Source organism: Lacerta agilis, chromosome 4 (assembly GCF_009819535.1).
Source record: "Lacerta agilis isolate rLacAgi1 chromosome 4, rLacAgi1.pri, whole genome shotgun sequence".
Taxonomy (NCBI): Eukaryota; Metazoa; Chordata; class Lepidosauria; order Squamata; family Lacertidae; genus Lacerta; species Lacerta agilis.
In genome coordinates this window covers 49679558-49693151 of record NC_046315.1, presented here as the reverse complement: position 1 = coordinate 49693151, position 13594 = coordinate 49679558, and the positions used below count along the sequence as shown (strand labels likewise).

The window sequence follows — 13594 nt, the reverse complement described above, 5'->3', positions numbered from 1 at the left end:
CTTTAATGTGTGCTATTCTTCCTACACTGCACTGAAGTGGTAAAGGATTGTTCAACATCTTAAAGTTTGAACTGATAATGCTGTACTGGAGTCTAAATTAGACTTTGTTTAAAGCTGTTAAAACATGTTTGTGTAACAGTTCACAAAAATGAAGTATATGTGGTAGTTATGTTCTTAGATTTCTGAATTTTAATTAACATGACTATTCTAGATGGAAAAAATAGCTCTTTAAATGTTTCAAGAGGAAACCTAGTGTTTGCAGTGAAATCACTTTTGTTTTTGTTTTTCCTCACAATCCAATAGATTTTGTGGTAAATGTTGCCCTAAAAAAAGTTCCCTGTTAAAAAAAGCTTAACATTGGGTCCTGTGGAAAGCACACCTTTTTGTAATTTAATTCATTGTGTTTTTGAGGGAGGTATGGCACCAAATTACGATATTCCAATCTGTTTTTGAATGTTCTCTCTCCTGTTTTGTCTACTACATAACTACTGTCAAATTGCTTGTAACAAGCTAGAGGAGCAAGTATTGACTTATTAGCCCCTCTGCTGCATTCTGAAATGCAGGCAGTACTTGGCAAATTGAAAAATTACACACACACACCCCCCCCCTGGTTGTTTGACATGCTCAGTTCAGTTACTGTTCCCATTCAGATGATGAGAACGTTTCCCCCCTTAATTTTTTGGGAGGTGGAACGTGAGGTAGGTCAGTTATCTTGCAATAGTAGAATAAAGAGAAACTTCATATACGTGTGTCATCGATTTCCATGTGTTGACCATTGTTTCTATGCTAGTAGCAGCTTAGGAGATGCACCCAAACTCAATTTTAAAAACTAGTTAAGTACTGTATTTCATGAAGTAGGAAACTGAACAGGCATGAAACTGCAACTGCTTTTTGAAATTTGACATCAGTAACTTAACTCTTTAACACCTACGGCTATGGTTGAACACGATCTTTTTACAATTAAATTATGCAGGTTAGGTAGAGAATATCTTCCCCCAAATTCTATGGAGAGCTAATTTAGACTGTGTTAGAATGTAAAGCCCAAGTAAGATTATATAATTTAATCCTCATTTTTACTGACAGTAGTTGTCACTGTTACTTTGAGAGCCAGTATCTCATCTGCCTTGTTTTTAACACAAGTTGACAAAGCTATTGTCAAGGTTTTATTTGAAAATAAGTACAATATAGCCAAGCTTATTTCAAGGCAACACTGCAACCTAGAGGGCTTCAGGTAAGATTGTCAGTCTTGGTGAGCAAGGGTCTAACCTGCTCAAGCATGTAAACAATTGCCAAGAGAGCTATATCGAAAAAAATGTGCTTTCTGTGTGCCTCTTGCATTAAAGGGATTTAGCCAATACCCTTCTCCAAAGCAGGCAATCATATTCATATTGACATGTTAGGCACATAGCATTTACCAAGCATGTTCAGCTGCAATATCTACCGCTCTCACTGTGTAGTGATGTTGGTATGAATTTTTACTAAAGTTAAGAACTTTTGTTAAAATGTCAAATAGAATATGGCAAGTATGTATAGCAATAGCTAGACATGGTGGAAACAAGTTTTCTATATGCGCAGTAGCCCTCTACAGCTATGCAGCTGAGTAGCTCACTATACAAAGCTCAGTTTAGCCATTTCAGATAGTTCAAGGTGGTTGTTGCTGAGACAAGACTGCTCCTGTAAGACCATACACTATCAGTCTCCCTATATGTTTTCTATGAAACCCAAGCTATTCTATATTGCCTAAATAAGTGAGAATATAAAGATTTAGAACCTGGCTTCTACAGGAAGTAGGAATGTCTACTCTGTGTAGCTATAACTCACAGCCCCAAGATGCAGATGATCTTTTAAATAAGCCACAGCATTCTCTTATGTCCTCTCCAACAGCTCACAAGAAAGGCAGACTCAGATATCTCACTTGCAGCAATGAGTTTGTCATAGTTTAGGTTTGATTGGAGTCAGTAACAGTAGAATTAAACCATTTTTCATTTAATGACGGGGCTTATCTACACTTATCTGATGTACTGGAATCGATGAGAAGTCACCCCTCCCCATTAGAAATGCTGATCTGAGAACTTGCTAAATTGATACTGTATTTAGTGCAAAGCATTCAGGACTAGGGTTGTCTCATCTCAAGCTAGCTTGTTTACCCCACCATCAGGTAATTTCAGTTGTCCAGATGCAATTAGATGATGAAATCAGCAGAGGACTTTACCACCTCTGTCAAAGTGAACTGGTGGTGCCTGGTCTCCATCACAGCAAAAAATCTTGAACTAATGTTTGACTGCCACTTTAATTACAAGGTATACAAAATAAGACAACTTATTGGTTTACACCCCAATTAACAGAGTCGTAAGATTAAACAGTTGCTTCTTATCCTAAACAAAGCCAAATAATTGCTAGTTCTATAGGTACATTTACATTCTGCACGTAGGTTTTGGTATAGAGTGCCACTGTCAAAGATCTTAAGCCTTGGCCAGTCCAATCACACCACAAGCTAGACGAGCACCAGCATTTCCAGTTTTCTTGCTCTCTTCATTTCCTCCTTTACCCAGATCATCAACTTTTTCATGAACCTAAAAAGGGATAGATAAATATAACAAGGTGGAGGTTATTACATTAGTAAATAATTTGAAGGAAAGTCAATTTCAACCACATGGTGCAAATGGTCCAAGGCAGCATAAATATACATCAAATAATAATCTACAAACATCATAGATATAACTAAATTAGGAAATAAGTTGTTTAGGGTAGTGGCTGTGTATTCCCACAAGACTTGCTGCCACTCTGTTATGGGTACTCTACACACTACATATAGTCAACCAGATCTGGCTAGCTTCCCCATTAGGTTGATAGAACGCTTCCAAATTTGCACTTGCAGTTGAAAAGAACCAACACCTCACCAAAAGTCTGTACTGAGTAGTGTATAGCAAAATATTTTAAGCGATAATTTTACAGCAGAAACATCTGCATCTCTGCCCAAGTACATGTAATATTATAACAAACTGCTTCTCAAGTTAGGCTGAGAATGAAGCTTTGGAGCAAAGTGAGGAGCTCCTTAAAATACCTGGGATATTTCTTCACCTCAGAATTTATAGCAAGACTCTGATCATATGCAGTACTGCTCAGAAGAAATCCAGGCTTCCAATATGCTTTAGCCCATTTTTGGTGCTAGTGATGCCCAACGCACCTATATTATGTAAGCAAGCATGTCTAAGGAGAATCAGAACCAGCAACTCTGTGCCAAGACCTCTAGGTCTAAGTACTGAAGCAAACCATCCACAGGTAAAAAATTATATTGGTGTATTTTTCCAGAATTTGTAGGGAAGTTGCTCAAAGAAATACTTACCACCATAGTACGTCCGATAATGCAATGTGGCCCCGAGAGAGAAATAATTTGGTCCTGTATTGATACTGTTGCTACACCTGAACCATCTGCAGTCACATTTCCAAGATCACCAACATGCCTGTAATAGTTGATTGGATTTTATAAGCAGAATATGACCTGTAATAATTGCTAAATGCAGTTGACTGAGGTGCTACTGTGACACACCACTGCTCAAACATATGAAGCTGGTGCTTTTCAGCTTCAATAACAGGTACTTGAAATATATAGACACGTGTTAAGAGGATATTATAGCCAGCTCAAGCTGTCTACCCTAATTGTAAAAACTTCCACCAGTGTAACATGCAGTTACGCCTAAAACCACATTATTCCTACCTGTCAATAAGCCATCACAAGTAAAAATATATATAGAGAGTGTGATTGTTAATACTGGACAGTTTAATTTTTCCTGTTAAAGCCATTGTTTTGCTGAGTTTTTATCATGGTCTAAATACTGGAATTTTCGACCCATGTGCTTCCAATAACTTCAGATGTAATGGCAACACAAGGAGAGGGATTTAGAAGTGTACAAAATTCCAGGAAATTCTGAAGAGTTCAGCTGGGGTCCTATATGTAATTTAGTGGCCATTTTAAAAAATGAAATTTAATTGTAATTCAAATGTACACAACTATTGATGCCTCTAATTGTATGGCTGTATTTTGCTTGTTCTAGTAGTGCCTGTATTAACATTTTTATTTTATGCAATGCTGAATAAAATATATGCAGGACAAATCTTTATGTCTTCGAACTAGTGTGACACAGACTGTAGCACCCTAAATTTAGAAATTTAACACAGGGGACAGGGTTCTTCTTAAATGTTTTCTGTGCTTTATTTTAAATTCTTTAATTTGAGAACACATCAGTAACCCTTTTGAATAAGGAGCAGTACTTGACTATTCATTACCTTTTTACCAATTCAGGAGACTAAAAATTAGCTGTTGCCTTCAAGCCCTCCACCCCTATCAGACCACTCTGACTGACTGTGTGGCAGCAAAAAAATCACTGAATGTTCACTAAATGACTGACCAACACAGCAGTTGCCAAACAAGGCAAGTTTGACTTATATTCTTAAGGTCTATGGACAGAAGTACCCTTCAGGAATGAAGTGAGGAACCAAGTGAGTTGGGTGCCCACAAATTATGAAAGCCAAACAGGCATCAGGATGGATGAGCTATGAAGTAGGATCTGAGGAATGAACAGCAGGTGACAGAAAAAGGACACCACAGGGAGACGGGAAGCCTTGCACAGTGTCTACAAACCAAAAGAGGTGGGGACCAGCAGTAGAACAGTCATACCCAGACACAATTGGCAGACTGTGCCATTGAAGAGAGCAGCAAATAAGAAAAGGTTAAGAAAAATGAGCATTAGTCCTTAATTTCTCCAGTGCTAGTACATACTCAGCTAGGAGTCCTTTTGGACACTTGCTTGAATAAATAAGGGACAGTTCTCTTGCTGCTAATTTCCAGTCCAGTTGTTTCTATAGTTATCCTAGAAGTATTACAGTAAATAGAAAAAAGGGATGCCCCAAAATTGAAATACACAGAATTTTACGTCCCATCTACAGTTTTACATTTGTCTGCAGCACAGGACCCTATCCTGGTTCTTCACTGTGTTGGGAGATAATACAATGCACTGTTACTTGATGGGATGCAAGCCATTATACTAGAAGGTAGAAAGTACTTCAAGATCATACACAAATAGGAAACTGTTTTATACTAAACCTTTCTTCATCTTCTGGTCCACCATGAGTTTTCCCCTCAGGATTGAAGTGAGGGCCTGCACTGGTACATCCTATAAGAAGTTACCCGAAGTCAGTATTTTCTCCACATGTGTCACATTATGCAAATCCATATATGATGGCTCTCAGGACTTAGCCTCAAACTCTATCTTTTAAAAACAAGATATTGTATCAGGACGCTTATGAACATAATCTAACACAACTTAAAATAAAAGTGTGAAGGAGAAGATTGTCAAAGTAACCTTTTGTCTCCCTCCCCTTAGAGATTTGAAGAGTTCCTGTGTTTAATGCCTAGGCCAGTATCATGCACATCACAAGCTAAATACAAAACAAACTGCTTCCCCAAGAGTGGAAATGTATTTATTGCTTAGCAATCTAATATTTGCATTCTTAAGACACTATTGGCCATATATGTTTCTGTTAGAAAACATTTTGTAGGTTGTAAGAGCAAAAGCAATAATGTTACCGTTTGTGTTGTCTCCAAATTCATGGACGTGGAACCCATGTTTTCCTGGAGTCAACCCACTAATACTTCCTGAAACAGTTACAGGTCCGCTACCCTGAAACAGATTAGTATGAATAGAAATAATCAGACAAACCATCCATTTTAAAGTCCTTCCATCTCCAAGGAAAATGACATTGTACAGAGGAGAGAACTGATTCTTCAAGCAATACAAGCTTAAGTATGATCCTACAGTAGAATGTTGGCATAGTACTCAGCATGAACCTAGAAAATCTTACTGTCTTCATCATGGTGCCTACAGTCCCACAACTGGATTTTGGTGGTGTATCAAACAGGTGTATTTGTTTGGAAATTTCTTATGCATACCTTGGTCCAGATAAGTGTCTCTCCAGTGACAGACAAGGGTATGATGCATGCACTTATGCGAAAACCAAGAATGCAAGGTTTACACCTGCTATATGGAGAGCCAACATGTTAAATGCTTTTTAGTGACCTTGATGGGATGCCTGACATTTAAAGCTGCTCATAAAGTAATGCCTATAACCAACAGCAATTCAAGTTGCTTAGTAAGTGTACATTTTGTAAACTACTTCCTAGGATGCATTATAAACTTCAAACTGAAGATACAAATCAACATTTTGTTTCCGATTAAACTAGATTTGTTACAATGCTGCTTTGAGTAGCATTTTATCTTATTGGATTCACACAATCTCATTTTAATAAATGCATTCAGAAATGAAGCATTTCCCTGATAAAAAGGTTAAAACTGACTTTTCATTGTGGCTGATAGTTAATTATATTTATTCCCTGCAATTCACAATTCTAAGAAAGAACCTGAGGACATGCATACAATGGAGTCTCTTGCTCCCTGGCAGTCAATGACCGCTCAGCTTCCAGGCTCTTTCTTCCAAAGGGAGGGGGCAGAAAAAGCTGCAAATGTATTTCAGGTGTTGGCTGACGGTGAAACAGTGGATCCACAGAACCCTCTGTTTCTCTGTAGAGTCTTCTGGCATAGCTGTTTAGTCCAACAGCAGTATTATTTAGGGTAGCCAGAAAGTGATATGCCCCATTTCAACCAGGGCCTCCTATGTTAGTAATATAAACAATGAAATCTAGACAACATGTCAAAGGTGCACATTGGTGTGTTTTTTTAATAAAGGCTGTGTTGTAAGCTGCTGTAATCTATCTTGAGGATCAAATGATCAAAGGCACAAATGTTTGAAATCATTTTCATCCTGCTTGCAATGCACTGCACTGTTGTCAGTGAAGTATCCATAAAAATGTCTATAACCATGGAAGTATTTCCAGAGATACAGCGAAGTCCCTCAAATAGTCAAGCACCATCAGAACTTTTGGAGCCTATACCGTGACACTAAAGGTTAAGGTTCAATTAATTCCATACTAGTTCTGAAATATACTGCCAAACGCAACAATATATAAATAATTCTCTTCTATCAAATTCCCAGGTGCTCTCTCACTTAATATATTTGAAACTAGAAATAGTCATGGTGTCAATAAGGCAGGTACTGTCTTGTTGTCACCCAGCCTGGCCAATGGTCAGGAATGATGTTCGGGGGGCACCACACTGGCTACCCACATGCCATAATGTATTGCTCCGTATATTACATTTACAGTCCTGCTAATACAGTCTATTAAACCTCTCTGAACCAGCCATGCTTTCTTCATAGTTAAAGGTTAGTTAAAGATCTTTCTAAATGCACTCATACTATCATCTATAGCAGCTTTAAAAAATATATTTATACATTTATTAAAACCTACAACACATAAAATACATATACTTTCAAAGATCTAGCACAAAGATCCTCATTCACTATTATATACTTCATAGCTATGCTTCTCTCCTGCTATTCACATTATTTCAACGTCGTGTTACATTTTCCCCTAGCTTATGTGTGTAAAATCACATTAACAAAAACCTTATACTTCTATGTAAATTCAGGCAGAGGCTGCAAAACCTGTTTGCCCAGGAGATTAGAGTTCACAACTCTCACTCTTCCTTTTTCTCCCTCAAGAGCAAGTTGGCTTAAGTTGCGCTTTCCAGCAGCCATGACTCAGCATATTGTCCCCTTTCTTTTGGGCAGGGAGGATAGAACCTGATTTGCAGCACATTCCCCTTTCTTTGGCTATATATAATAAAGAGAAGGGAAACAAACAGGTGCCCTAGAGCAGCTATGGGCAACGTTTGCCCAACGGTGGCGCCAAGGGGAAGGGAAACTGGCAACCTGAAATAGCCGAGATACTCATTCTACTTGTCCTGATGGGAGGAAGCGAGTTATTGCACCTCAAAATACCTGCGAGTTTAGATTTTATGCAGAACTGGAACGAACTGTTCCCCTTCCCTAGAAGCCTTCCCTACGACATCCATCTCCTAAAAAGCCCACAAGTTAGCTCTTCGGTTTTTTTTGGTTTTTTTTGCAAATGGGCTAAAGTTCATTGTAACTCGCCCAGCTACCTCTTATCTAATCTGACCCCTGCCCGCAGCTTCTATCGGAGCCAGGTCATGCAGCTAGGCAGAGGCCGCACGAGAGGGTAGCGCAGGCAAGAGGCCTGGTCTGATGCCACAGAGCCACGGCGCCTGCTCTAGCTCCCACCGCTCGGCCCAAGGCTGCAGCCCCAGAGGCGGCGCACCCCGCTGACAGGAGCGGCCCTGACTCCGGAGGGGAGGGAGGCCGGCCAGCGACCTTCAGCGCGCAGCTAATACCTGAGTGGGCGCAGCAGCCTCCTCCCCACGCCCAACCCAGCCGCCTCGCTAGGGAAAGCCCGGCGGCAGCGCGCAGCCTGGAACGGGACCAGGCAGCCGGGCAGCCCCTCCCCCCAAGCTCGGCACTCGCCTTCTGCTCGAAGAAAATGACGCCTTTGACGGGGGAGTCGCCGGCCATGACGCAAACAGCCTTCTGCACCGCCATGTTCCTTCTCGCCTCAGAACCGCCTCCGCCGCCGCAGCGCGCACGAATCTGAAACCTCGCACTCGGAGCGCTTGCGCGACTTCAGCCGCAGCCTCCCCGCACGTCGCTTTCTTATACCCTCCGGTTACCGTTCCTCCCTCCCAATCGCGGCGCTCGGATCGGATTCTACGCCCGCCTTCGCGAGACGAGGCGGCCAATCGCCCGGCCGACGCTCTCCCACCTTCTCCAACCAGAAGGGGAGAGAAAAGCCTCGGCTCTTTTATCCGAGCCAATGGCTGCACGAGCGCCTTTTCTTGCTGAGAGCCTCGGCAGTGCGAGGAGGAGGCCTTCGCGAGTCTTTTTTTCGCCCGCCCTGTGTGCGGCGGGGGCGGAGAGAGACTCCTTGTTCTACCCTCTTGGCAGCAATTCCCAACAAGTAGAAGCGATGCTCACGAGTGGCGACCGAAGCGAATGTGCCGGACGAGGGAGGATCACGAGGTCGGACGGCTTTTCCTTTTCGCCTCAGGCATTCAGATGACTGGTGCTCAGAGACCAAGGAGCAAGTCAAGGCCTGTTTCGGAGCTTGACCCATTTGGGTAATGCCGACTTCGCAAATGACTCTTGTTTCCGAAAGCGCGGGCCTGACGGTGCTCAGCGTATCACTTTGAGAACTTGAACTCCACTGGCTTGTCCCTTTTCATCTGGAAAGAGTGGCTGCGCGGTTCATGAGCATCTCCATCCCAATACACAAACACGTGTGTATATGTATATATTTATATATGTAGGTGCTATATTATTTCAGTGCCACTGCTACTACTCATTTCACTAGTGATGTTTGGTGAACCAAATCAGATTATACCATTCTAATCTCATCTGACAGCTTCAGATATTACAAAAAAAGAAAAATCATTTTGCAGGTCCCATAGCTCAGCGCTAAAGAAAGTCCCAGGTTCAACCCTCCACATGTCCACAGCAGGCTGGAAATATTCCATCTAAAAGCCTGGTCAGCATAGACAATACTACTGTACATAAACTTAATGGTCTGATTCGGTAAAAGACCATTTCCTATTTTGGGGGGATAAATAGCCAGAATGTACAGGCTGATCTGTGTGACAGCTACATATGCATATTCATTAGTCGTATGTGAGCTGGGAAGGTTTACCGGGTAATTGGTTGTATTTTGTAGCATATGCTAGAATAGGGGAAGGGATGTAGCTCAGTTGTCAAGCATTTGCTTTGCAAACAGAAGTCCCAGGTCCAATCCCCTGGCATCACCACGTAGGACTAGGAATGTCCCCTACCTGAAACATGGAGAGCTGCTGCCAGTTAGTGTAGAGATAATACTAGATGGACCACCAGTCTGACTTGATATAAGGAAGCTTCCTTTGTTCCTAATGTATGTGTGGTTTGCACATGAATTTGTATATGAATTTCAAAACTTACAAAGCAACCGTGCAGGATAATGATTTGACCAAGTGTCTCAGAGAAGACTGAAGTCAGGGTCTCCTGCATACACATAATGCCATTTGCTGATACAAAGGATATTTCATGATGAGGAGATAATCATTATGTGCAACCAGTGCCAGTACTCACCATGAAGTTGTTACAGTAAGTGCCACACTTTTTAACTGAAAAAAGAGAGAGGTGCCAGTACTGCATACCCTTGAGTGCCCCCTGAAAAACTCACACCATGTGCAACACATAGCTACCCACTTACCCACCGACTTTATGGTTTCTCAAGATGCTGGCTTCTGTGAGAGACACATTTGCAGCAATTGTTGTAGGTTGAGAACATTGGAGCAAACATGCGTGCTGTGCCCATACCTTAGGCACTAGTTTTATTGGCAACATAATGTATTCAGCTGACTGCACTAGCATTCCCTGGGAGAAACATTTAGTAACAGTTCTGTCATCTCATTGTTCCTGGGTGAGGGCCAATTTATGCAACCAGTTTTGCATGCTAAGGAAAGAGAATAAGCCGTGCAGAATTCAGCATATGGAAATGCGGTTATGTGACTACTTCTCTACATACTGCACCACAAACCCAGCTCACAACTCAGCCAAACATTATTTATTTATTTATTTATTTAGACAATTTCTATGCCAGTTGATATACAAAAGTATCACTAAGTGGTTTACAGAAAACTAAAGCAACAAAAATGCTATAACAGTACAGTGCAATACACAGTAAACCCTCAACATATGTGGAGGTTATGCTCTGGAGATCATGCCCAAAGCCAAAATCACATGTAGTCAAAACACACTGGGTGCAATGGCAGGTGGGATTGCCAAAGGATTTTTTCCCAGATGCCCGCCCACTTTTTTTTTTTTTTTGCCAAGTGCATAAACCTGAATGCACATGAGTTAAATGTGCACCAGTTGCAGGCTTACTGTAGACAAACGTTAATATAAATTACTAAAAAAAAAAAAAAAAAATAGAGACACACCCTCCCCTCTTATCCTCCTGACTCTCGCCCAGGGCACCACCCATCCACCCTAGCTCTCAGATAAAAGAAAATGCTTCTTCACACAGCACTTAGTGGTGACTTATGGAACTTGCTCTGACAGAACACAGTGCTGACCATGGACATGGTTGGCATTAAAAGTGAATTGGGCAAATTAATGAAGGATAAAACTACTGATGGTCAGAGGCAGCAATGCTTCTAAATACCAGTTGCTGGAAGCCACAGGAGCTTTTATGCTTGCCTCCTGCTTGGAGGTTTCCCACGGGCATCTGGCTGGTCACCATGAGAACAGGATGCTGGACTAGGTGGGCCATTCTTATGCCTCTCACCCAAGGCCCAAACAAACTTTAAATGTCTCACAAATAGAAGGGTTGCTTTTTATGGCCTTGCTTTTTATGGGCAGGCACCAAGGTGGATGGAGCTTCCTCTGGCTGCCCACAGCAGTGTCCCATTTAACAACCAGCTTCACTCTCCACACCCAGTTTCAGACACAGCAGGTTTGGTGAGTTTCTCAAGAGTCCTAAGTATGGCAAATAGGACACCCCTCTACACATAGGTCTCTGCACACCTCTCCACCAGTTGTTTTTTAAACCAACATATCCCTCAGTTGATTTCCCATGCGCAACTAAAAATAAAAAATCACAAAGCTATTTTGAAACTTTATAGTGACACTACTGTTTTGCTAGATGCTGAATTCATGTAACCCTAAACTGTATATTCTAACTTAGTTGGAAATTATTCCTGACTCAGTATTTCTGAATTTATTATATGTTATCTCACTCTTTCTCAAAGAAGCTCAGAGTAGTGTGGTGGATTTCTTCAATAACCACACTGTTGTGATGTTTAAGGCAACTTTAATTAGTCATAACAGCAGCTGCTGGGGAACCCACAAAAGTGGAGTTCACAGGACTTCACAGGGGTGCACTGAGGGTCAAGGAGAGAACTGTGCCTCCAGTTCCACTGACGTTGAGGAGGAGGGGGCAGCTGCTGCGGGGGCTGTGTGGGGTGGTGAGCAAGCAGGGCGGTGCCGCTGCGGGTGGCAGCACTACAGCGGGTGAGGCAGGCAGGGGCGTAGCAAGCCTCTGCACTGCCCAGGAGGGTGGCGCAGAGGCACCCCCCTGGGGGAGGGGCACGACGTGTGCGCCGTGATGTCGTGATGCCACGACGCACGTGGATGCCGCTGAAAGGGGGAAATTCCCCCTTTCCGTGGCTTTTTCCGGCCCGAGGGTCAGACCAGCGAGGAGGGGGCATCATGCCAGGGAGAAGCGTGACGCCCCCTCCTCGCTGGTCTGCCCCTCGGGCCGAAAAAAGCCACAGAAAGGGGGAATTTCCCCCTTTCCGTGGCACCCACGTGCGTTGTGACGTCACAACGACGTCACGGCGCACGCGTTGTGCCCCTCCCCCAGGGGGTGCCTCTGCGCCGCCGCCGCCCCAGGCAGCGCAGAGGCTTGCTACGCCCCTGGGGTGGGGGGAGGAGAAGAGGACAGAGGAATGAATGAGAAAGGGAGAGCCAGCAACAAAGAGATGTGTGCAAAAAACAAAAAAGCAAAGAAACAGAAGAAGGGTATCTGGGTAAGGGATCAGGGGCAGAAGCTTTCATGGACCAGAGGAACCACTTGATGCTCCTTTATTTTTATTTTTATTTAGAAGTGAATCTTTCTGTTGAATGTGCCAGTGGTGCAGCTAAGTGATTTTAGAACCTGGACTTAATGGTCTTAATGCCCTCACCACCGCCATGGCTGTGTGTACTGTTTCAAGTGAAGTGAAGCACAGAATTAACTTCTCCCCTCCCCCACTCCTGCCTCATGATTCCATGCTTTATAACTTATTCTACATTCCTGATATGTCACAGCCAACAAACATTTGCCAAACCAGGAAAAAATGGGGAAAGAGGTACTCTAAGGCTCTTTGGCAAGGGAGTAATGGGCTCAAAGGAGCCTAGGTATGCCTCTGAAATTATACAGATCTTATATAGCGGCATTCTCTTGCCTTAGCTTTGCACATGCGTAGAAATTAAGTACCGTTCTCATTATCAGAGCTGTATGCTTAATTCAGCTACATATACAGGGTGCCTACTCTATGAAACTAGCTGGTCTGAGTTTTTCCTGCAGAAACATTCTTGACACATTTGTAATACAGTCTGAGTAAGCAGATTAGCCTATCAATATCCGTTCACACACTCTTTCATATCTCTTCCCATATAGGCTATCTATCAAAGCATATAATGTTTTGCTTGACACCACATACTGTATACCACATACTGTATACATGAGCCTTAATCAGGAAAAGCTCTCATTCCCTAACCCTGTATGGAAAATACGTAGTACAGCTGGGTAATTTTAATTTCTGGACTTGATGGTCTTACTTGCGGGGAGTTGGGGACACACTGTAGACTAGGGTCTTTTTGAATGACTGATGAAAGTGAACAACTAGATCTGTTGTGAAATAAAATAAGCAGAAAGAAAAGCCTTATCCTGAGCCTATAACCTTTGGTCTCCTATACATTTATGACCTAATATCCTCCAGGCAAGCAAAGCCATAAAATAGGTAAAAATATACAGTACATTGTCCTAGATACAGATTGTTTCTCAACAGAATGCTTTCTTTTGGAGGTGGGGGTTGAGAAGTGGAGACTAATG

At 42.4% G+C, this 13594-nt stretch overlaps 1 protein-coding gene across 1 annotated transcript; it reads right to left on the bottom strand.

The window, feature by feature from the left end:
- Positions 1–2271: 2271 nt before the first annotated feature.
- On the bottom strand, positions 2272–8579 carry SOD1 (superoxide dismutase 1). The gene is made up of 5 exons (XM_033146913.1): positions 8437–8579; positions 5588–5681; positions 5105–5174; positions 3347–3464; positions 2272–2573 (listed from the first exon to the last, which is right to left on the bottom strand). Exons 1-5 carry the CDS (start codon positions 8509–8511, stop codon positions 2463–2465), a joined length of 468 nt encoding a protein of 155 aa, XP_033002804.1. The 5' UTR covers positions 8512–8579; the 3' UTR covers positions 2272–2462.
- Positions 8580–13594: the final 5015 nt, after the last annotated feature.